The sequence below is a fragment of the Pipistrellus kuhlii genome, unplaced genomic scaffold (assembly GCF_014108245.1).
Source record: "Pipistrellus kuhlii isolate mPipKuh1 unplaced genomic scaffold, mPipKuh1.p scaffold_m20_p_1, whole genome shotgun sequence".
Classification (NCBI taxonomy): domain Eukaryota; kingdom Metazoa; phylum Chordata; class Mammalia; order Chiroptera; family Vespertilionidae; genus Pipistrellus; species Pipistrellus kuhlii.
In genome coordinates, this window is record NW_023425404.1 from 98598080 (window position 1) to 98623815 (window position 25736).

The 25736-nt window shown below is 39.1% G+C and overlaps 3 protein-coding genes across 3 annotated transcripts; 1 reads left to right on the plus strand and 2 right to left on the minus strand.

Annotated features, from left to right (window-relative positions):
- Positions 1 to 2473: 2473 nt before the first annotated feature.
- On the minus strand, positions 2474 to 3333 carry LOC123653034 (zinc finger protein 583-like). The gene is made up of 2 exons (XM_045587280.1): positions 2674 to 3333; positions 2474 to 2581 (listed from the first exon to the last, which is right to left on the minus strand). Exons 1-2 carry the CDS (start codon positions 3301 to 3303, stop codon positions 2474 to 2476), a joined length of 738 nt encoding a protein of 245 aa, XP_045443236.1. The 5' UTR covers positions 3304 to 3333.
- Positions 3334 to 6777: 3444 nt separating this feature from the next.
- On the minus strand, positions 6778 to 7799 carry LOC118706493 (carcinoembryonic antigen-related cell adhesion molecule 4-like). Its single transcript, XM_036415878.2, has 2 exons — positions 7426 to 7799; positions 6778 to 7216 (listed from the first exon to the last, which is right to left on the minus strand). The coding sequence occupies exons 1-2, from the start codon at positions 7501 to 7503 to the stop codon at positions 6839 to 6841; spliced, it is 456 nt and encodes a 151-aa protein (XP_036271771.1). The 5' UTR covers positions 7504 to 7799; the 3' UTR covers positions 6778 to 6838.
- Positions 7800 to 19297: 11498 nt separating this feature from the next.
- Positions 19298 to 19981, plus strand: LOC118730216 (60S ribosomal protein L18). Its single transcript, XM_036458004.2, has one exon. The coding sequence runs from the start codon at positions 19361 to 19363 to the stop codon at positions 19925 to 19927; it is 567 nt and encodes a 188-aa protein (XP_036313897.1). The 5' UTR covers positions 19298 to 19360; the 3' UTR covers positions 19928 to 19981.
- The last annotated feature ends 5755 nt before the right edge of the window (positions 19982 to 25736 follow it).

The window sequence follows — 25736 nt, forward strand, 5'->3', positions numbered from 1 at the left end:
GGAACTCTAGGCCTAGCTGCCGCTGTTCCAACATTCTGTCCTTTTTTTTTTTAAACGCATTTATGTTGCAATATTGGCTGGTGAGTTGAGTTCTGACTTAGTCTTTGATTTTTCAAGATCTTCTTTGTATTCTTTCTTAAGTAATTTTACTATCTTTTGCTCTCACTTGATTTCTTCACATTGAGAACTTTGGTTTCTTCCTCCTTGTCCTGGGAGCTCAGCAGGTTGGCCTGTGGCACCCCTTTGTTCTCCGCGGGCTCCCGCGCTGCTCCAGCCTGTTGCCGGGGTCGGCGCCGCCCAGGAAGCAGCCCCCAGCCTTGGCTCCGTTGCCCGCGCTCAGAGGTCGATGGCTCAGGGGCACCCCCCCCCCCCGGGGGCCCCAGCCTGGCTGGCTGGTGTCCTACAGGGGATCCTGTTCCCTGTCGCATTCCTCCAGTCTGGAGCTTTTTTTTTTTTTCTCCTTCCCGCTAGGGGAGTCTAGGATCAGAGTCAACAGACTGTCCTCTGCGCGCAGTGCGCGCGACTCTGGGGGATCTGCTTTTCGCCACTCCCCTGGGATTCCTCCTCACAGTCCCATCTCCCCCTGCCTGAGCCTGGGTCCCCAGGGTCTGGTCCAGGACTGGGGTTCAGAGCAGTCCGGACTGAGGCTCAGCGTCGCCGGAGGCTTTGTTTCTTCCCGCTAGGGTGATCCAGCATCAGAGTCAACATTCAGTCCTCTGCACACAATGTGCGCGCGACTCCGGGGGCCCTGCTTTTCGCTGCTCGCTTGGGAATCCGCCTCACAGCCCCGTCTCCCCCGCTGGAGCCTGGGTCCCCAGGGTCTGGCTCATAACTGGGGGTCAGCGCTGCTGGTTCGGGGGTTTAGCCCAGGATGGGGGTTTTATTTCCTTCCTGCTAGGGCACATGTGTCAAACACAAGGCCCGCGGGCCAAATCCGTCCCACCAGGCCTTGCAATGTGGCCCACACCGCACTGTCATCACTGCACTCCGCTGCGTTTCCATCACAATGACAGTTTATGACTGTTCAGTAAACCATTTGGCCCGCGATTTAGGCTGGATTTTAGATTTTGGCCCCTTCTCTGATTGAGTTCGACACCCCTATGCTAGGGAATGCCAGGCAGCACCCAGCCCTCTCCTCCTCTCCGGCTGCGACCTCTCCCTGTGCGCGCGAGCGTGCATGCGAGCGCACAGCATGTCTCCGTACCTTAGGCTTTTTTTCAGATCCTCTGATTTTCCTTCTGGTTTTCTCTTTCCTTCTTGTTGTAGAATTTTCAGTCAGTCGACTACCTGTAGCTCTGGGCGATGTCCACTCTACATTTTAGTTGTGTTCCATTGAAATTGTTGTGTGCTGCTGCGGTTAGGTGTCTACCCGAGCAGCCATCTTGGATCCTCCAGGTTCTGCTTGTTTTATGAGAACCCCAAGAACTCCTCATCGCTAGAGTCAGAATCTAGAAAGCTCAGATCCTCACAATCACTAACAGGACTTTCGTCACTACTGGTGCTGGTACCAGTATTTTCTTTTTTTTTTTTTAATATATTTTATTGATTTTATACAGAGAGGAAGGGAGAGAGATAGAGAGTTAGAAACATCGATGAGAGAGAGTCATCGATCAGCTGCCTCTTGCACACCCCCTACTGGGGATATACGTGCAACCAAAGTACATGCCCTTGACCGGAATCGAACCCGGGACCCTTCAGTCCCCAAGCCGACGCTCTATCCATTGAGCCAAACCGGTCCCGGCATCCAGTATTTTCATATAACATATCATCTTCAGTCCCATCTAAGGCATTGCTGATGCCACATTTTTTGAAGGAATGTACAATGATCTCATCCTTAACTGAGTCCCATGAGGTTTTCACCCACTCACAAACTTGGGTAATAGTGGGCCTTTTCATTCTTCCAGTACCGGTAAGTGTAAGATCATGATTACCAGCAGCCATCCATTTGTTCCACTCTTCCCTCATAAACACTTTAAATGGTTTGTTGATGGACACGTCCAGAGGTTGCAGCTGGCTGGTAAGACCACCGGAAATTACAGCTAAATGAGTTTTGACTTCTCTAAAGTTCTTTTTTGTAGTGTCGGTGATATGTGCTCTGAACTGGTCAAGCACTAACAAGGATGTTTTTTTTAAAAGCCCGCCTGGACGCTTGGACCACACTTTTTCAATCCAGAGCCTCATTCCCTTTTCATCCATCCATCCTTTGTCATGGACATGCACCACGACTCCCCAAGGAATCGCTTCTTTTGGAAAAGTTTTCCTTTTGAAGATGAGCATTGGTGGCAATTTAGTATCATCTGCACAGCAGGACAACACAAGCGTGTAATGGGTTTTCTCATACCCTGAAGTTTTAACGGTTATAGTTTTTGCTCCTTTGTGGTCTACTGTTCTATTGGATGGCACATCAAAAGTAAGTGGGACTTCATCCATATTTCCAATCTGGCTTAGTTCAAATTGATTCTTCTTTCTGACATCAATGACGAATTTGTGAAAAGACAAGATCTTTTCTTCGTATTCGTTGGGCATTTTTTGAGCAATTTTTGTTTTGGTGCGCATAGCAAGGCCAGATCGCTCCATGAATCTGTAGCACCATGATGGTGAGCCAGTGAAATTTTGAATTCCTTTTTCCACAGCAATGAGTTTTGCTTTATTTATGATCATTTTTGTGGAGACCAAGAAGCCACTTTCACGGTAATGTGTGATCCACTCCTTTATGTCCACCTCCAACTCTGGCCACTTTGCAGCATGCCCATGTAAAGTGTGCTTACTACTTTTCTCCAACTTTTGCAGCTGATCCTCCTGTTTCCTCCACTCTCTTATCATCTTTTCAGAGGGAGGTGGTCCAAAGTGTCTCTCTGCTGCCCTGTTGCCATGCTCCTTTGCATATTTTATAACTTCCAGTTTGAAACCAACTTTATATGTGCATCTCTTCTGCTTGGACATCTTAGTGAGGGGGCGGTACTGGTACCGTATTTCCAGTGAGGATAGAAGTTCAAAGTTCTCCAGCATCACATTCAGGTACAGCTGTCTCTGACCCTCATCAAGGAGGCTCCATTCCTCCCTGGAGAAGTACAGGGCAACGTCCTCAAAGGTCACACCAACCTCAGCCCCGCGCCTCGGGGCGGGAGCCGCCATCGGACTGTGTGTGCGGAGCCCGGGGTCGGCGGCGGGGGAAGCGGCCTCCACGGGAATGGCGGGGCCTGTCCGGGCCCCGGAGCGGGTCACCCGGGTGCGGACACCGGGCTTCACCCCCGCGAGTGCGCTGTGGGCGCCGCCACTCCCGCGCCTTCTCTGTGGGGGCATCGCCACTGGGACCCAGAGGTCTGGACCCACTTCCAAGTAGCTGGGTGGAATCACAATGCCACTCATTCTTGATTTTTTAATAAGAAAGGAATATTTTGTGGTATGTTCTTGTGAGTCTTAGGGAAAGCACTATTAAAAGCTCATAACATTATCCCCAATTAAGTCACAAAATTACTATTAGATTTCTTTCAAATATGCATAGAGAAGCAATATTTTGCATAATCAGCTTCTTTGGTAAAGATACAATTTATGGCTATAATTCAGAGATGCATTCAGAGTCCTGGATTGATCTTTAGTGTTTAGTTTATCTCTCTGGCAAAATTAAATGCAAATTGCAATTGCATCATTAGGATTCCATTTGAAAACAAATGAAATCCTCTCTGGCCAATAACTCAGCACATATGAGTACTTAAGAAGATACAATATGATCACCTCTATCTCCTAACATCAATATTATTAGAAAGGTGTTTCAGTTATATTTAGTTATCTGATAGAGATGACTAAAGATAATTATACAATGTTGTTATCTAACCAGCTGTTGATTGCATTATTGCCCAAATTCTTTATCTCTCCCTGTATTCAAAGCCTTTGTTATATATCTTTTGACCTCCTCCATTAAAAGGTATATTTTCCCATTCAGATTCTGAGCATAGCCATGTGACTTTCTTTGGCAAGTAAAATTCTGGAAGACAGTAAGAAAATAAGGATTGTAAAAGCCTTTACTTGTTGTACTTTTGTGCCTCTGCCATAGTCATAAAAATATGTATCTTCTTCCAGACATATGAGCAACACCTGATAAGAATTTGATTTCCAGTTATTGTCTCAGGCAAACTAGTCTAAGTCAGCCAACAGCTGCTGTGTCCACTGAGATGAACAAAGCTGCTTAGCCAAGCACCCAACACACAGTGAAAGCAATAATAAAAAAAAAATTTAAAAAGCTTGCTGTGTGCCACTGAGTCTCATGGATGTTTGTTACCTAAGATTACTGCAGTGGTAGATTACCTTAGAACATGCTCAACTTGAAGTTTCTCCTAAAAATACTCTATCACCCATAAAGTATATGCCATTTTGTTTTGAGAAAAGAAAGTTAGTGTTTGTTTTTTAATAAGAAATAATGGCCCACACTTGTTAATAAACAAAGATATGGATAAACATTGACAAAGAACAAAATGAATATGCCATTTATAACCCAGTCAGTTCTTATCTTTCAGGTTCTTTTTGGCATTTTTATAGCACTCTGTGTTTTATAGCACTTTGCTTTTTCTTTAACATTGTAAGCCTGGTTGGTGTTCTTTAAATGGATTTCAAAGCCACCAGTACGTCCTGATATTTATTCTTCCTACATATCTTATACTGTAGTGCTTGTTCAACTTTAAAATGGGTTTGAGAAACTTTTTTAGAAGGTTTTAAGTCTGTAGCAAATGAAGGAGGAACCATGTCCTAACACTCAGTTAATGAGATACTAATGGTGGTTGATAGAAGGTCCCCTCTTCTGCTATGCACAGACTCCCTTAGGAGAACATTAATATTTCCACACTCACAGACCTCTGTTCTCTCCCTCATACACTCTCATAAAGGTGTGCCTATCTCCGTTTCTCAAGGAAATACATTGTAAATTTTTCTCATGTATAAAATATTCAAACTCAAATTATACAGATGTTTGGAACAAAATAGGCATATGAACCTATAGTTATACTTCCTGAGTTTACAATTCTAGCTCATCCGCTTACTTGTTGTATGTCCTTGGACATGCCATTTAACCTCCCTAAGTCATAAACAAGTAATCTATAAAAGGGGAATTAAACATAAAATCATATGGTTGGCCTCATCAGGGGATTAACTTTATGCAAAATGCAAGAACGGTGCCTGGTTGATTTCAAACTGCTACATGTCAGTTCTCACTCTAATGATTGCAGACTGCTTTACCAAAGCTTTTGCATGTTTTATCTTTCAGTGATATATGCTGAGACAGGGCTATTCACTTCCTCTTTGCAGGATAACAATTAAGCAATATGCAAAAAATAATCTAAGTGCATATATGTGTGCATATATGATATATTATATAATACATACACATAAAACATAAAATGTTCATCCTATAATAATGAAATGGTCAACACTCTAAAAGAACATTAATAAAGATTGCTTAAACAAATGCTGGTATAATCATTTAATGGAATAATATGCATCCATTAAAATTAAATTGCTATATATTACTTACTTTTTAAACTATCTGCAATAGTTTTTTTAATATATTTTTATTGATTTTTAGAGAGAGAGGAGAAGAGAGAGGGATAGAGACAGAAACATTGATGAGCTTGCCCCCTACGAAGGATTGAGCCCACAACCCAGACATGTGACTGACCAGGAATCAAACTGTGACCTCTTGGTTCCTGGGTCAACATTCAATCACTGAGCCACACTGACCAGGCTGCCAATATGTTTTAAGCAAAAAATTATGTTATCAAATAGTGTAAAGATAATTCCATTTAAAAACTGTAAATGCAAATAATTGTTCCTAAATGGTGAAGTCTTTGTGCCTTCTATATTTTCAATGCTTCAATAATCAACAAGGCCCTAGTCGCTTTGGCTCAGTGGATGGAGCCTCAGCCTGTGGATCAAAGGGTCCTGGGTTGGATTCCAGTCAAGTGCATGTGCCTTGATTGCAGGCTCCTCCCCAGCCCAGGCCTTGGTCAGAGTCCTGGTCAGGGATCGTGTAGAAGGCAACCAATCAATATGTTTCTCTCACATCAGTGTTTCCCTATCTATGTCTTTCCCTCTCTCTTCCACTCTTCCTTAAAAACAAAAAAAGAATCAATGGAAAAATATCCTCAGGTGAGGATTAAGATTAATACAAAAAATAATAACATTAATTATGTTTATAATTATCCATAAATACCTATTATTTATTTATCAAGTTATATTTTAATTTTTTTTAATATGAACAATAAAGATTTATTAAAAAAACAAATTTAGGGTTATTATTGAGAGGTACTTATTTAATAATAACCCTAGCCATTTTAATTCTGTATGGCTAGGTTTCTTCTCAGCAATCTCTTACAGCATTTTATTTATTTATTTTTTATCTCAAGAGAATCTATTTTAAGTAAAATAATGTTAAGTGCAATAAACAAATTATTCAAGAAAAATGATCTTAATATAATATCACATGCAATAAACATTAATATTTCAAGAAAATAAGATTTTAAGTATAATATTATTATCAAAACTGTATTACAACATAGTATGATATCACAAACATTGTAGGAAATACTAAAAATCTACCAATAACAGGATTGCTACTATTATATTCTAAAATACTTTCCCACCTCTGGCTCTCTTTTGTTCATCATTTTATGTTGTTCATTATATTCTATAATGACTGACTGAGATCATGTGATATTTATCTTTCTCTCACTGGCTTGTTTTGCTTAGCATGATGCTCAGATATGGTTCTCTAGCGCAGACCACATCCAGTTCCTGACTCCCCTCCACAGTCCCCCCACAGTATCTGGAGTCTCAGGTCCTGGAGGAACTAAGAAGCCACGTCTGCTCTGGGGCTGATTCGGCAGTACACATCTGTGTTTGGTTTGAGTAATTCCTCATAGATGGGGCCTGCTGTCTTGGTGTTAGGTAGGGAGCCCTGGAAGGCAGTTGTTCCAGTGGGACCCTGGCCAGGGATGGCCGCAGGAGGTGGGTGCACTTGGGGATCACGCGGGTCACTGGCCCTCCTAGTCCTCCTGAGGTACAGGAAATAGCCCAGAAAGGCCCCCAGAGCCACCATGACGAAGACCCCGATCACGATGCCAACAATGCCAATGATGCCCACCACAGAGTAGTCCGTGAAGGTTTGTTCTGATTGCACATCCAGTCTGAAGGGGTCACTTTTGCCAGAACTACCGGGCTTGAAGCCCTCACACTAGGGGTGTCGAACTCAATCAGAGAAGGGTTCAAAATCTAAAATCCAACCTAAATCGCGGGCCGAATGGTTTACTGAACAGTCATAAACTGTCATTGTGATGGAAACGCAGTGGAGTGCAGTGATGACAGCGCGGTGCGGGCCACATTGCAAGGCCTGGCGGGACGGATTTGGCCCGCGGGCCTTGTGTTTGACACATGTGCCTCACACTGATAACCCCCAGCGTCCTCCCTCCAGACAGGGTCAATGGTGAGGGTGCTGTTGTCCTGGGACAGCTTCATCCTGTCCGAGAGCAGGAGATTCTGGTTCTTGAAAAGCCACCGGATAGAGATCCTAGTGTCATTTGAGAGGCAGGTCAGGACCACGGTGTCCTTATGCTGTGTGACTGTGGCATTGTTGGCTCAGAGGGCAGGCTTTCCCACTGACTCAGGCATATCTTCTAAGATCCCCAGGCAGGTTGTGGACACGGAGAAGCACATCCTTCCCTTTGGCAGCATTGGGCGGCACTGATTCAATAGTGAACTAGGCAGTGGTGGGCAGGCTCCAGAAGGTTAGGAGTGAGGCCAATGGTTGTCAAGGGGTGGGACTCACTTTTAACCTCATCTAATGGTAGTTGGTCAGATTGAATTCCTTTCAGGCTGCTGGACTGAGGGAGAGAGAGAGAGAGAGAGAGAGAGAGAGAGAGAGAGAGAGAGAGAGAGAGAGAGAGAGAGAGAGAGAGAGAGAGAGAGAAGATAGAGAGAGAGAGAGGGAGAGAGAGAGAGAGAGAGAGAGAGAGAGAGATACACACAGACAGAGACAGAGAGAGAGACATTAATGTGATAAACTTGTGCCCGGACCCACCTAGGAAATTGAACCTGCAACCAACTGAGTGACATGCCCTTGAATGGGAATCAAATCAGTCTGTGGGCTGATGCTCTTACCACTGAACAAAATTGGTCAGAGCTGTTAAATTTTTTAAAAATAAAACTGTTTATTTTGGAATATTTCTAGATTTACCTCACAGTTGTAAAGTGAGTACAGGGTTCCTGTGCACACATCTGTATAGCTAGTCTCTCCTGTTGTTCATAGTTTCCATAACCCTGGCACCATCACAGCTAACAAGTGAATGCTGGTGCCGTGATTGAACTGGACTATAGACATGGTGTTTCACTAGTTTTTCACTAATAGCCCTTTTCTGTTTGAGGATCTAACCCAGGACCCAAAACTGCGTTTAGCCCTGTCTGTGCAGTCTCTCAGTTATCCTTGTTTTTAATGACCTTGAGGAGCTTGAAGTGTGCTTGCTGTGTGGAGAGCTTGGACAGCATTTGGACATGTTCAAGACTCTGACTAATGAGAGGACACAGTCCTCTCATGGCCACATGCAAGTCCCAGCTTGGAGGGCAGAGCCCTCCCAGCAGAATGATAGCCAACAGCTACAGTTGTAAGCTAGAACCTATGGTCCAAACAAGTTGCCACATGTGCCTGAGTGATAAAGGCTGCAAGTAAAAAAATGTTTGATCAGGTGCATGTAATTGAATAAGATCGAAACCATTGAGAACGCTGTAAATATCTTGACCACGTCCTTACTTTGCCTCGTGGCATCTGCTAGAAAATAAAGACTCAGCTTGTGGGCATTGGCTCCTCTCAGCAAGCAGCATCCCACCAAGACCCAGCTTTCAATCTCTTTTCTGTCTTTTTTTTTTTTTTACATATTTTATTGATTTTTTTTGTCCCCCTCCCTCCCTCTCACACATCCCCTCCCTCCCCAGAGTTTTATGTCCATTGGTTATATTGGGTACTTATATGCATGTATACAAGTCCTTCGGTTGATCTATTATTTCCCCCAGATCCTCCTCCCCTCCCCACTGTAATTTGACAGTCTGCTTGTTGATATACTGTCTCTATATCTATCTTTTGGTTCAGCAGTTTATAATTTTCTTTATTATCCATAAATGAGTGAGGTCATGTGGTGTTTCTCTTTCACTGATTGGCTTATTTCACTCAGCATGATGTTCTCTAATTCCATCCAGGTTAGTGCAAATGATGAGAATTCCTTCTTTTTTATGGCAGCATAGTATTCCATTGTGTAGATGTACCATGGTTTTTGGATCCAGTTATCTGCTGATGGGCACCTAAGCTGTTTCCATATTTTGGCTATTGTAGATTGTGCTGCTATGAACATAGGGGTGCATATATCCTTTCAGATTGGTGTTTCTAGTTTCTAAGGATATATTCCTAGGAGTAGGATTACTGGGTCAAATGGAAGTTCCATTTTCAGTTTTTTGAGGAAACTCCACACTGTTCTCCACAGTGGTTGCACCAGTCTGCATTCCCACCAGCAGTGTACGAGGGTTCCTTTTTCTCCACAACCTCGCCAACACTTGTCGTTTGTTGATTTGTTGATGTTGGCCATTCTGACAGGTGTGAGATGGTACCGCATTGTTGTTTTGATTTGCATCTCTCGGATAATTAGTGACTTTGAGTATGTTTTCATGTGCCTTTTGGCCTTCCTTCTGTCTTCTTTTGAAAATATTCTATTTAGGTCCATTGCCCATTTTTTAATTGGTTCATTCAACTTCCTTTTATTTAGTTGTATCAGCTGTCTGTAGATGTTGGAGATTAAACTTTTATCAGTGGTGTTTGCAAATATGTTCTCCCACACCGTGGGCTTTCTTGTTATTTTCTTAATGGTTTCTTTTGCTGTAAAAAAGCTTTTTATTTTGATGTAGTCCCATTTGTTTATTTTCTCTTTAGCTTCCATTGCCCTAGGGGCAGTATCAGTGAAGAAGTTCTTTTGGCATACGTCTGAGATTTTGCTGCCTGTGGATGCTTCTAATATTTTTATGGTTTCCCGTCTGATGTTTAAGTCCTGTATCCATTTTGAGTTTATTTTTGTGTATGGCATAAGTTGGTGATCTAGTTTCATTCTTTTGCATGTGTCTGCCCAATTTTCCCAACACCATTTATTGAAGAAATTGTCTTGACTCCATTGTATATTTGTGCCTCCTTTGTCAAATATTAATTGTGCATAGTGATTTGGGTTGATATCTGGGTTCTCGATTCTATTCCATTGATCTATATGTCTGTTCTTGTGTCAGTACCAGGCTGTTTTGAGAACAGTGGCTTTGTAATACAGTTTGAAGTCTGATATTGAGATGCCTCCTACTTTACCCTTCTTTCTCAGGATTGCTGTGGCTATTCGTAGTCTTTTGTTGTTCCAAATGAACTTTTGGAGAGTTCTTTCTAGGTCAGTGAAATATGCCGTTGGTATTTTAATAGGGAGTGCATTGAACCTAAAGATTGCTTTAGGAAGTATGGACATTTTGATGATGTTGATTCTACCAATCCATGAACATGGTACGTTTTTCCATCTCCTTACATCTTCCTCTATCTCTTTTTTAAGTGTCGTGTAGTTTTCTGCATACAGGTCCTTTACTCCCTTAGTTAAATTTATTCCTAGGTATCTTAATTTTTTTGGTGCGATGGTAAATGGAATTGCTTTTTTAGTCTCTGTTTCTGTAGTTTCACTGTTGGTGTATAGAAATGCCATGGATTTCTTGGCATTAATTTTGTATCCTGCTACATTGCCAAATTCATTTATTAAGTCAATTAGTTTTTTAATGTAGTCTTTTGGGTTTTTTATGTACAATATCATGTCATCTACAAATAAGGATAACTTTACTTCTTCTTTTCCAATTTGGATGCCTTTTATTTCCTCCTCTTGTCTAATTGCAATGGCTAGTACTTCCAGTACTATGTCAAACAGGAGTGGCGAGAGTGGGCATCCCTGTCTTGTTCCTATTTGTAGAGCGAATGGTTTTATTTTTTGCCCATTGAGTATAATGTTGGCTGTGGGTTTATCATATTAATATATAGCTTTTATTATGTTGAGGTATGGTCCTTATACTCCCACCTTATTAAGAGTTTTTATCAAGAAAGGGTGTTGGATTTTATCAAATGCTTTTTCTGCAACAATTGATATGACTATATGATTTTTATCTTTCAATTTGTTTATGTGATGTATCACGTTTATTGATTTGCGGATATTGTACCATCCTTGCATTTCTGGAATAAATCCTACTTGTTCATGGTGTATGATCTTTGTGATGTTCTTCTGGAGTTGATTTGCTAGAATTTTGTTGAGGATTTTGGCATCTATGTTCATGAGGGATATTGGCCTGTAATTCTCTTTCATTGAGTTGTCTTTATCTGGTTTTGGTATTAGGGTGATGCTGGCTTCATAGAAGGAGTTTGGAAGTGTTCCTTCCTCTTGGATTTTTTGGAATAGTCTGAGGAGGATAGGTTTTAGTTCTTCCTTGAATGTTTTGTAAAACTCGCCTGTGAAGTCATCTGGACCTGGGCTTTTGCTTGTTGGAAGCTTTTTGATGACTGTTTCAATTTCTTCCCAAGTCACTGCTCTATTGAGATTTTTAGATTCTTCCTGATTGAGTTTTGGAAGTTTGTATTTTTCTAGGAATATGTCCATTTCCTCCAGGTTGTTCAGTTTGTTGGAACAGAGTTGTTCATAGTATTTTGTAACAATCCGTTGTATTTCAGTGGGGTCTGTTGTTATTTCACCTCTTTCATTTCTGATTTTGTTTATTTGGGTCCTCTCTCTTTGTTTCTTGTTTAGCCTGGCTAGAGGTCCATCTATCTTGTTTATCCTTTCAAAGAACCAGCTCTTGGTTTTGTTGATCTTATGTATTGTTTTTTTGGTCTCTATGTCGTTTATCTTCACTCTGATTTTTGTTAATTCCTTCCTTCTGCTTACTCTGGGCTTTTCTTGTTGCTTCTTTTCTAACTCTCTGAGTTGTAGAGTTAAATCATCTGTTACCCTTTTTTCTAGTGTTTTGCAATAGGCTTGTAAGGATATGAACTTCCCTCTCAAAACTGCTTTTGCTGTGTCCCGTGGATTTTGGATTGTTGTGTTTTCATTGTCATTTTTTTCCAGGATGTTTTTAATTTCTTCCTTGATTTCTCTGGTAACCCAGTCCTTGTTTAATAGCATGCTGTTTAGTCTCCATATGTTTGATTTCTTTGGATTATTTTTATTGTAGTTAATTTCCAGTTTTATGCCATTATGGTCTGAGAAGATACTTGATATGATTTCTATCTTCTTGAATTTGAAGAGACTTTGCCTATGTCCCAAAATGTGGTCTATCTTTGAGAATGTTCCATGTGCTCTTGAGAAGAATGTATATTCTGTGGCTTTGGGGTGGAGTGTTCTGAAAATGTCAATTAATTCCATCTGGTCTAGTGAGTCATTTAGAATTTATATTTCTTTGCTGATTTTTTGTTTAGATGATTTGTCAAAGGGTGATAGTGGGGTATTAAAATCTCCTACTATGATTGTATTGCTATTAATCCCTCTCTTAATGTCCTCCAGCAGTTTTTTTTATGTATTTGGTTGCTCCTGTATTGGGTGCATATATATTTACCAGGGTTGTTTCTTCTTGTTGGATTGTTCCCTTTAGTATTATGAAGTGGCCTTCATTATCTCTTATTATGTCCTTCACTCTGAGATCTAATTTGTCAGATATAAGTATTGCTACCCCAGCTTTTTTTTCGTTTCCATTTGCCTGGAAAACTTTTTTCCATTCCTTCACCCTCAGTCTGTGTGCATCTTTTTTTCTGAAGTGGGTTTCTTGTAGACAACAGATATATGGGTCTTGTTTTCTTATCCAATCTGTTACCCTATGTCTTTTGGTTGGAGCATTTAATCCATTTACATTTATGGTTATTATTGATAGGTACTCATTTGACGCCATTTTTATTCTATACCCGTGTTCCTTCTTCACTTGCTATTTCTTTATTTTTTACAGTAGACTCTTTAGCATTTCTTGCATTGCTGGTTTGGTGGAGATAAATTCCCTTAGTCTTTTTTTGTCTGTGAAGCTCCTGATTTCCCCTTCAATTTTGATTGATAGCCTTGCTGGGTACAGTATTCTTGGATTCAGACCCTTCCTTTGCATGACTTTGTATATTTCATCCCATTCCCTTCTGGCCTGATAAGTTTCTGTTGAGAAATCAGTTGCTAGTCTGATGGGGGTTCCTTTGTATGTAACTTTCTGTCTCTCTCTGGCTGCTTTTAAGATTCTTACTTTGTCATTGTTGTTTGCCAATTTGATTATAATGTGCCTTGGAGTCTGTCTTCTGGGATTCATTTTGCTTGGGACTCTGCGAACATCTTGGATTTGCTTGGGTTTTTTCTTCTCTATTTCAGTAAAGTTTTCTGTCATTATTTCTTGAAATACTTTTTCCATGTCTATCCCAGTTTCCTTTCCTTCTGGAACCCCTATTATTCGAATATTATTTTGTTTTGTATTGTCCCAAAGCTCCTGTAGGCTCTCCTCCTGCTTTTTAATCTTTTTTTTTTCTAGAAGCTGCTCTACTTGGGTATTTTTTCCCATCTTATCTTCTAGCTCACTGATGTGGTCCTCTGCTTCATGTAGTCTACTCTTGATGCTTTCTATTGAGTTCTTCATGGTAGCGATGTCATTTTTCATTTCTTCTTGGTTCTTCTTCAATTCCTCATGGTTCTTCTTCAATTCCTCATGGTTCTTCCTCATTTCTTCTTGATTATTGTCAAATTTCTCTTCGATTCTTTTTAGCCATCCTATGATCATTATTCTGAATTCTTGCTCTGGTAGGCTGCTTGCCTCTGACTCGTTTACTTCCTTTTCTGGTGATGCCTGCTTTTCTTTCATGTGCGGACTATGTTTTTGTCTCCCCATGGCCTCTCTTTTCAGGATGTCTGGTTATGTGGTGTTCCTTCTCCTGCGTTGATTTAAAGGTACAACATACAACACTACCAGGTACAACACAAGAGGCAATTAACAGGAATGTATTTACAATATTAATAATCTCTAATAAAGGTGACCACTAGAGAAAGGCAACTTGGGGATAGGAGAGAAGGAAGAAAGGTAAAAATAAAATAAATAAAATTTAAAAAAAAATTAAGTAAATAAAATAAAAAAAGAGGGATAAAGAGATAGAAAAAGAAGAAAAAAAGTAATGACAAAATGAAGTTGGAAAACAGGGGAAAAAATAAAAGAGAGAGAGAGAAAGAGACAGAGAGAGAGAGAGAGAGAGAGAGAGAGAGAGAGAGAGGGAGAGAAAGAGAGAGAAGAAGCAAACTTTCTGTAGGTGACTGAAGAACTCCGTTGAATCCATGTGTTTGCGCCGATTTGGGCGTCTCAGCTGCTCAATAGACTTCTCCGCTGTGGGTTTTCCAGGCCTCAGGGATGCTCCTCCTTTCCTGGTAAGATGGCGCAGCCTTCCCTCTGGGAGAGCTCACTGGGAGAGCTCGCCGTGGCCGCCTCAGTGCTAGCCGCTTGGTCAGGAAATCCTGTCCAGCTGACACTTCCTTACCTTCCTTGAGAATTCTGCTGTCCCTTAGCTGCCAATCAACATTCCCTGAGCAACTCAGATGCTACTTTTATCTGTTCTGGGACCAGAGTCAGAACAAGTCCGACTGTTCGGTCGCCATCTTCAATCTCTGCCCCTATATTTTAAATTTTGTTCAAAATATTCACTCTACAATTTTCCTATACTTCATGTAAATCTAATTATGTTCAACATATTTTTCATTGTACTTTATATGTTATATTTTCTTTACTTTCACCAAAAAATATCTCAAATCATCAGGGATTGTTTATTTGTTCTTGAGACATTTTTTCAATTATAATTTGCATTTAGTATTATTCTGTATTAATTTCAGGTACACAGCAATAGTGGTTAGACAATCATATAATTTACAAAGTGTTCCCCTGCATAATATAGCTTGATATCTGGTAATGTGATCCCTCCAACTTTGTTCTTTTTTTCTCAGGATTGCTGTGGCTATTCAGGGCCCTTTTTTTTAATTCCTTCTATTATTGTTCTGTTTTCTCCCACTGCAAGGGAGAACATATTTGTCAATGATATTTCCAATAAGGGTTAATCTCCAAAGTTTACAGAGAACTCATATAACTTAACAAAAAGAAGATAAATGATTGGATCAATAAATGGTCAAAGGTTCTAAATAGACACTTTTCAAAAGGTTCTATATTTTTATTGCATGAAGGAGTTTACCATAGTTCTTTTTTTAAATTCAGAAATCTGTAATATTTTTTTGTGTTCACATCAGTCAAGTTGTTTTCTCCAACTGATGTATTTGTCAAAGCTTTTTATAGAGATAAAAAACTATGATGACTATAAAATTGATCATTATACATAATGACCAAGTTTTTAAGTTGAATGGGATATGTAATAAATTTTACTGGAAAATGTCGTCTTGAGAAGAGTAAGGAAAGTCATGTGTGGGGGTGGGGGTCTCACTATGTTGCAATGCAATTGCTGTGTTATAATTCTGTTATTCTACTATTCTGAGTGGATTTAAGATCAAAGGAACCAAATGCCATTACAATGACTTTCTCCTGTATGTTCTGTTCAAGCAAAAATGCTAGAAGACTCCCAAGAAAGCCCAGACTTTCAAGATTTATAACTCAATTCCTTTAACTGGAAATGTTTGTATAAATTGCCAAACTTCTATTTATTTCTTTGAGTCTTTATAATGGAGAACTGTACTGCTTCAGATCAAACATGGTAACATGCCAATTAAATGATATCACTTCAGATAATTTCCTCAAACTTCTTCACTATTCAAATAGCCATAATGTAAGTTCATACTCGTTGCAAAAACGTTTTTGACCATAGTGAATACTTCAAGTAAATTCAGCCAGGCAAGGTTGAAAAATTCTGAGTTATCATCTTATAGCAATCAATGATAAACAATAAGTGATAATTCCTCTCTTAGAAGTTAAGACTAAAATAACTAGGACTAAAGAAAAATTCTGCTGGTTGCTTATTGATCTTTTTTTTTATTTTGTTAACTATTTTTGAGTTGTTTTGATTACTGCTAGCATGGTAACTCATCAGGAAAGGAATATATATTGTAGTCCGTTACTTCTGTGTTTCACTAATAGCTCCCTAAATCTATAGGGATAAAGTGAAGTAAATGAAGGATAAAAGCAAGATGTTTTCCTGATTTATAGCCCTCAGCTGGCTGAGGCAGAGCTCCATCGATCTTTAATCGCTTGGGAAGAATGCTCAATAAAGGCTTACCCTCGTCTTTACTTAAGTAATATCAATTGCCTTAATTAGCAAACATTGTAAATACTCTTGCATTTATTAACCAGATCTCATACCCTTTCTGATTTCCACAAACTTGGCATTGATGAGTAACCTGTGCAATGTTTAAAGATCTTAGTTACTCAAATAAAAAGGGTCAAATTCAAACTCTTCTGCATCTTGATGATATTTTAAATTAAACAAATATTGTACTAAGAAATACAATTACAGTATTCTATACTCTGTGTCCCAAACTCACACTCTGGAAGTGGTAACTATTACAAATGTTTCATATCTCTTCTTTAAAGAAATCATGTTTGTTTGTTTTAAAGGCAAAAATAATTGGGCATTTAAAAAATACTCCAGTGAGATGCATTATGTACTATAAAAGCTAATCTGATATGCTGGGAAAAACACTATCTCAGTTTTCAGCTACTCAGTCTATTGCCAATGCACAAGTCACTTATCTTCTGCATTTAATTATCTGTTTAAAGGCAGCAGGATAGACTAAATGGCATCTTGAGGTACCATTCTACTCTAGAAGTCCTGGTATATAAACCCTGACATTCCGTTTCAGGGCCAAGAGAATAATTAATTGAACTGTAGATTTGAAGAGTCATTCTTGCAGCAGTTATCATTTTCTCTTTATCTCATTTGAGCCTCACCACCTCCTATGTGAAAAATGGGCTTGTATTATTAGCTAATTCTACCAGGTAACAAAACTGAGTCTCAAAGTGGTTAATGCCTTCACCAAGATCACAGGCCTAATAAATTGAGCCAATGTGATCAACTTCTGGGTCTTCTGCTCCATGTCTAATGTTCTTTCCACTGTACCACTTTATATTTCACACAGGTCTGATATCCAAATTTCTGAAATTGCATTTTCAAATGCATTCTATTAGCTTTTGAGAAGGCATACCTTCCCGATTTTTCATTTACAAATCTTAATATGAAATTGTACAGTGCAAGAATATGTCCTGAGTTTTTGAGACACATCAAAGAAAAATTTTCTCAGCCTTCATATATCTCTAAAGACAATCCACAAGCACAGATGGTCCTCATGCAGATAAGTGGAAGTCAGCTGCATGTAGCTGAAGTATGAAGTCATGGCTTACAGATTGTCTTCTCTTTGCTGCCTTTGCTTTTGGTCATCTGGAGAGATGTTTTGTGACATGGCAATAGTATGAGAATAGCCAACTGGCAGATTTCAAACCACTTAAGACATTCGGTGATGAAGGGAGGGGCTGAAACAAGAAGTAACTAACTAGAATAAAAATGTAGAAAAATGATATCAAATGGGGATAAGAAGCCATCGATTTTTTAATACTCAATTCAAGTCTTGTGTCGTTCTTAAAGACTCCCATGGCTACTCAAACTTTCATTAATCTCCTCTTTGACCTTCTATAGTGTGCCCTGTCTTCTTCACACAGTAAGTTGAAAATATTTTTTTTCTTTAAATAAAACAAATTTTATTTTTATAATTAAAGCATTCTAATAAAAATATTATATTAGTTACCTTATTTTCTGGGCCTTGACTTTGTACCAGATGAGCCACAAAATGCTTGTCCACATCAGTGAGCCCCTTAAGGTCTCCTAATTCCCTAAGTTAAGTCCAAAGGAATACCCTAAGAGCCCCCCAACCTTCCAATCTACCTTCCCCAAATACCTTCTTCCCAGCTTCCACCCTCATCTCATCCACCCTACCTCTTCCAAGGCAGGGCAAGGGCCTGCATGAAGATTCCCAAAACACTCCCTGCATGTGTTTGAATTCTTGTCTCCCCCTCTTAAGCAGAACATGTCTTAGGCTACTCTCATAGCTTAGGAATAGCAGGTGACAGTAAGAAGGAGAGAGGGTGGAGCCACAAGCTGTCCAAGAGATGCTGTGTTTTAGCCCTTCAGCCAGCATCACCAAGGGGCCTACTCCCTCTGATCCCTGTAATAGTGGAGGAGAGGTTGTGAGAGGACAAGCTTCTGAGACAGTTTGCTGTCTCTGAATCAAAACTTCAATAGTGTGTACTTTCTCTTTAAGACCTTATTACTCTCAAATTGCCCTAAATGTGAATACTTATCTTTGGAAACTACCTTCCCATTCAAATATCCATACCTCCTGTTTGCAGGTTCTCATTTATCTCCCAGCTACCAGAAACTTATCCCAATCCCAGTGCTACATGAGGAAGATGTGTTTCTACTATACCAGTTAAAATTTAGGATTATCTTCTCCTTGCAAGTTTTAAGTTCTTTACCAACATTAATCCCATTAATAATAAGCATAACTAGCTTTTCAACACTTGATTATTATAGCCACACAATATTTTTTTTTTTTTCTGTGAGGAGAAAGAATTTTTATTTCAAATTTTTTTATTTCAAATTGTCTTGAAAGATACCTTATTTATAAATTGGGAGCAATACATATTCTGACTTGTACTGTTCATTAAAGTCAATCTTTCCTAAATACATTGTAACTATTCATATGGGTGTGAGAGCTACTGCTTTATTTTACTAACTTTCCACAATTCTTATCAAAGTTCTGAGTCTACAGAACATGTAAAAAAAAATGCTCTTGGCTGATCAAAAAACAAAGAAAACCCACAAATAGAAATAAATTACAGAAAAAAATTATAAATAACTACCAAAACCATATACCAGCATATGTTGAAATTCAAGCTACATAAATATGTCAGAGTGCTCTCATATATATGTTGAGGTCTTGGAGTTATTGTTTTATAAGAGAAAGCAGAATAACAAAAATGGCATCAAAAGTGGGAAGAAGAGAAAGAGAGATGAGATAGAGAAACACAAAGGGAGCTAGAAAGGGAGAATGAGGCAGAGAGAATGTTGAGAAGAGAGAATGTGAAGAAGAAAGAGGGGAGTGCAATAGGAGATCCGGGACAAAGAAAGAAACAGAAGGAGACAGACATTAAAATAAATGCTACCAATAAAAATTACCCAAAGGGGACGTCACGCGGGCGCCGCTAGCTGCAGGCTTTCCCCGCCCACCCGGCGCTGTTCTCTCTTTCCGGACCTGGTGGAGCAGGAGGCGCCATCATGGGAGTCGACATCCGCCACAACAAAGACCGCAAGGTCCGGCGCAAGGAGCCCAAGAGCCAAGACATCTACCTGAGGCTGCTGGTCAAGCTGTACAGGTTCCTGGCCAGAAGAACCAACTCCACTTTCAACCAAGTGGTGCTCAAGAGGTTGTTCATGAGTCGCACCAACCGGCCGCCGCTGTCCCTTTCCCGGATGATCCGCAAGATGAAGCTTCCTGGCCGTGAGGGCAAGACCGCCGTGGTCGTAGGGACGATCACTGATGATGTGAGAATCCAGGAGGTGCCCAAACTGAAGGTGTGTGCCCTTCGCGTGAGCAGCCGTGCCCGGAGCCGCATCCTCAAGGCTGGGGGCAAGATTCTCACCTTCGACCAGCTGGCCCTGGACTCCCCCAAGGGCTGTGGCACTGTCCTGCTTTCTGGTCCTCGCAAGGGCCGCGAGGTGTACAGGCATTTCGGCAAGGCCCCCGGAACCCCCCACAGCCACACCAAACCCTACGTGCGATCCAAGGGCCGGAAGTTCGAGCGTGCAAGAGGCCGCCGGGCCAGCCGCGGCTACAAAAACTAACCCTGAATCCTGTCATGTTATTAAAGAGGTTCTGGACGCTGAAAAAAAAAAAAAAAAAATTACCCAAAGGTAGGCGGTTGTTTATTATCTAAGAGAAAATAATCAATAATTTTTCCAGGTTTGTGTTTCTAGACTTTCTTATTTTAGCTTCCACATAAAAGGGAAAGGAAAGGAGAATAAAAAACACAAAACTAATTAAGTCTATTTAAAGTAGATTTCTGAAAAGAATTGCTATGAGAAAAAAACTGAAATAGATTAGGTTGTCTATTTCCTCAACCTTCTAATTAACTATCCTTTTCACCTTCTTAAATCTTTGCCTGCTTCTGATCTAATCTGATTTTTTAATTAAAGAATCTACTTTTTAAAAAGGTTCTAAATTGCATTTATGCTAAAATATAATAGAATTTAGTGTTCAAAGCAAATTATTGGCAGTAATGTGTCCAAATAATTTATTGTCAAAAAAAGAACATTTTTGTCCTGGGCAGTGGCACTCAGTTTGTTGGAGTGACATCCTATACACTAAAAAGTGGAGGGTTTAATTCCCAGTCAGAGCACATACCCAAATTTTGGATGGTTTTTTCCCTGGTCTGGTCTTTCTCTTTCTGTCTCTCCCACTTCTTCTCTCTAAAATCAATTAAAAAAAATACAAAGGTCCAGTTATTTTTCTTAAAGAAACACTTTTGAGAGGAATGAGACATAATAATTATGTCAGGGGATGTATGGTCATTCCTAAGTAGGAGCATAGATCTGGGGGTAAGAGCCTTTTCCTGAGTCTGAAGCATGCGGTAAAGTCAGTTCTATACTAGAGTCTACTGCAAATCAAATTACTACTCCAAACAATTTTGTCTATTCTTAGGATGTTATAGAACAAGACATACATATATCATTTCAATTTGTGATCCTATCACATAGTGATTGTAATATGCTCTGCCTTCCTGAATACCTACTGCAATAAGTTACAAGTTTTGGCTTCTGTAGCTATAAATATCTGCTAATTAATTGTAATGCAAACAGAAATGCTAACAATTGCTTGATTTACATTCATATGTGATTTTTAGATAATTCAGGTCAAGATCTCCTGTATTTTTCCCAATTATAGAAAATTCATGTTAGAACTAAGATCACATAGTCTTAAAGTAAATCAGACAAGTTTCTTACAAGTAGAATTTATACAATAACATGTATACACACAATAAATTATATGTTTGAAGGTTATATTCATAATCCACATAATCATCTTGCCAGAACATTTAGGCTGTTGATACTAAAACTATATTTTAGAATTAATAATATTGACAAAACTATATTTTAGAATTAATAATATGATTTTATTGAAAAATGCCTTTTTTATTTAGTGCATGTTTTTCTAAAATTGTCCCACCTCCATTTCTTTAATCTCCTTCTAACCAAAATCACCCACACACACAAAAACTGAGGGGTCATAAAACACCCTTTTATTTATGATCATTCATAACTGGTGTTCTCTTAATTTATGGCATAGACTGATCTATTACTTGTAGGCTTCCTACAAGCTGTCTCTAAAACAAAAACATGTAGGCAATGGATTAAAAATTCGCTAGAAAATATTCTAAGTTTAATTTTCAATTGCTCTATGGATGTCCCAACTAGTTCTTGTTTAAGTGTGAAAAATCAGCAAATTTTATATTTGTTAAAAATTTAATAGTGATATAATTAAAATGATTAATTCGTTCTTTAATTTAAAAATATATGTTGAAAATGTACTCAATGCAGATACACTATTATAAGATCTGGGCATATTAGAATTAACCAGACAAGATCCTTGTCTCATTAGAGTTTACATTGCAACAGAGAAATAGTAAAAAAGAATCAAGTTTATCATAGTACTGTTTAGATTTCTCTGCTATGCCAATAGAGGAGAATTTATGCCATTCTCAATCCATTTTAATTAAGTGATAGCAAATTATTAGCATGCAATACATGCTTATGTGGGTGAATGAAGTTGGACAACTGCTGTGCTACTTTTACTACAAAGCCATCTGCTTAGACTCACAAATGTTAAGAGGGCTCTACTCCTTCTTAACCTGTCAGATATAAAGAGAAGCTTAGCCTTTTAAGATTAAGAAATCAGAATGCATCATGATACAGTTAGAAATATACTAGTTTTGTCAAGATTTTCACATAAGCAAAGCAATGCAAACTGTAGAGCATAAATGTTTAACAAATAGCATAAAGATGATATAATATGCTATACACATGTCACTCATAGATAAACTTATTCTCTTCACTTTCCCACAATTTCCATTCACACCTAGTCCAGAGAATTTATGAAGTAGCACTAAGCTGCTCTCTCAAGACATGTAGCTCTCTTAAGCATTATGTGAAAAAAAAAAAATGTGTACTGAAATGAGTCTTGAAACATGTCATTAACAGAGTAGTTTTTAAGTAGAGAAATAGGATCAAGCATTCTCTTTAAGGTTAAAAACTAAGTGGATATCATTCTAGAGTTATAATTAAATTTCACTTCATCTCTGAGAGCCAGGACTATGGTCAACAGTTATATATTTCATCCAAAGCACAAAGGAATCTGGCAAAGGGTATAACTGAAACTAAAAATTCAATCCATGTTTTCTGCTCACTAAACCTTGCACTCCAGTGTAGGACTCCATCAGCCTTTAAGAAAAGAGCACCTCTTTTTACTTCATCTTCCTAAAATAGCTTTCTTTTTTTATAATTTCCCCAAAGATTCTGTGTAAGCTAGAAACTTGGACAAGTACTACTAGCACAACAGCAACTAAAGTCAGCAGCAACTACACAGAGAAGTTTCTACAAACCAATGCTTTTTCCTGTCAAGCATCTAGGGTCAATTTAAAAATAAGAATGAAATTCAACAAGGTAGTTTTCATAACTATAGGCCTAAAAGAACAACAACAAAAAACAAAAACTTAAAGGTGAAAATGTTCTTTGCAAGAAGAGATGATGCTACTGAACTCTTTAATCACATGTGTTAGAGGAGTTTTCCCCAAAGCAGTAATGTCTGCACACAGATTCACATAGTCTATCATCAAGTCCCTCTTGTGACCAATAACATAGGTCTGAGAACCTATAGAAAATAGTGTCTCACTAAATGGACTGAAAGAATTACAAATTACCTTGACCTGAGAAAACTGTGACCTAAACTTTGAACTAATTTAGCACCCATTCCAGCTAAATATTTCCCAAGATACCAATGTTCAGTTGTTCTCCCAGAGAAGATGTAAATGTAAATGTTGCCTTGGTGTACAAGAATGGAATGACAATCAAGATTACAAGAATGAAAGCTCTTGCAACAAGAAGGTAAAATAAAAGAAAAAATTAGTCAGGAAGCCACTCCTACTGCCCAATAGAACTGCAAGTACATACAGTACATGCTTCCCACACTCTGATGCCCTCAGATGTCCCAGGGCTGCTGCAGCCCCTGAGGATTAACAGTACCTGGTGCCCAATAACTTACTTAACATTCTAAAACTCAAAAGTATGATCCTTGTATATCTTAAACATTTTATATCCATATTAAAAAATTATATAACTGCCCCAATGGCTTGTCAATCCTTTGGCATGTTTTAAGAAAAAAAAATGCAGTTATTTATTTTGAGTAGGGTTGGTTTTAATTTGCTCCTTGTCCAATTTGAATAGTGTCCAATTTGAATACTATTAATTTAATGAGAACAATTCATATTATGATATTAGCATATCTAACTATGATCTTGTTTTAATGAGAACATTTTATTGTGAGATATTATTGTGAGAGCATTTTATTGTGTTGCTTTTGAATTATAGGTTCTTAGTATTCTGCATTTGGGTTACCTAACTCTTTGAACCACAAGTCAGAATGCTGCATAGTCAAATTATATGAAGCAGTTGGCCAACAATATAATGTAGACAAAAAAAAAAAATACAACACAAAACCACAAAATGTTATTGCACTCAACCATCATTCATAAAATGTAATAGGCATTACATAGTCTTATATTCTCATTGCAGAAAATGTAATGAAAAAGAAAATGTCACATGATTATTCATTTCTCCTGACAAAATTTTAATAGGAAAGGAAGACTGTTGTATTACCAATGTAAATTAGACATTATGCCCTTAATGCTATATTTCCATGGTGATCCCCCACCACTGTGTTCAAGAAAGCCCGAATCTCTATTAACCATAGGAATCTGGCTGGCTTCAGATAGTCTTGATAATGTGATAAAGCTCAAGAAACAGCAAAAAAGATTTAGAAAAATGACTATTGCAATAAAAAAAAAAATACCTTGCCTTTGATGATATCTTCTTTTGTAAAAACAGTTTTTAGTGGATTGAACCATAGCCCAAATGGCATAATTCAGTGGTTGAGCATGTACCTCAAACCAGGAGGTCACAGGTTTGATTACTATCATAGTCAGGGATTTGCCTGGGTTGTGGGCTTGATCCCACTGGGTTCGTGCAGAGGAAACTGATCAAGATTCTCTCTCATCATTTATGATGCTGTCTCTCTCTTCCTATCCTTTCCTCTCTAAAATCAATAAAAGTTATATTTTAAAAAATAAATTGAAGCACAGATGCAAAAATTAAATTTCAAATATCAAATCTAGAAAACACATATTTCCTCTTTAAAATATACAATTCTTAGGATTATATAAATCTACACTAATAAAAGAGAAACATGCAAATTGACCATATCTCCACTATGACCACCAGCCACCCCCACCAGCCAATTAGGAACGAGTATGCAAATTAACCCAACCAAGATGGCTGCAGCCATGGAGCAAGCAGAAAGCTTGGGTTTCCCTGGCAATGGAAGAAGCCAAGCTTCCTGCCTACTCTGGCTGACCCTGGCCTCCACTCAAGACTACAAAGTTTCAATTATAGAAGATAAATAAATCCTAGATAGCAGGGCCTCCACTTGGGTCAAGGGGGGCATGGACGGCTTGAAAACCATCACAGGCCCCTCACCCAGGCTGCCTCATGCCCTAAGGGATCCCCCATCCTGATCTGAGACACTCTTCAGGGCAAACCAGCCGACCCTCACCCATCTATCCTATCTAATAAAGGAGTAATATGCAAATTGACTGTCACTTCAACACACAAGATGGCTGCCCCCATGTGGTCAAAGACGACTGCCCCCATGTGGATACAAGATGGCTGCCACAAGATGGCCAGCAGAGAAGGGCAATAGGGAGGGACCAGGCATGCAAGGGAGGGCAGTTGGGGGCCTGCAGGGGAGGCCAGTTAGGGGTGACCAGGTCAGCAGAGGAGGGAAGTTGGGAGTGACCGAACCTACAGGGCAGAGCAGTTCAGGGCAATCAGGCTGACAGGGGAGAAATTAGGCATTAACCAGACTGGCAGGGGAGTGGTTAGGGGGAGATCAGGCTGGCAGGCAGAAGTGGTTAGGGGCAATCAGGAAAACAGGCAGGCAAGCAGTTGTGAGTCAGCAGTCTCATATTGGAGAGGGTACAGGCTTGGCTATAGTAAATAAATAAAAGTTGAAACAATGGGAAGAAAAAAAGAGGTTCATTATTAAATAATATTGCCCCACTATAGGCTGTGCTCTAAATTCAATAAGCAGAAGATAGTTCTTTCTCACTAATAGGAATTTCCTCTTGAAAGGAAATGATCAGAAAACTGTCAGTTTCAGACCCCAAAGCTAATATATCCAGTTTGTATCTAACTAGAAAGAAGCAGGATAAAGTTAAAGTGATGAGCAATTATAAAAATTAATGAAATAGCAGAAAAGATCAAAAATAAAAAAGAGATATTGAGCAAATTTAGGGTGAAAATAAAAATGATTAGAAATTAAAAT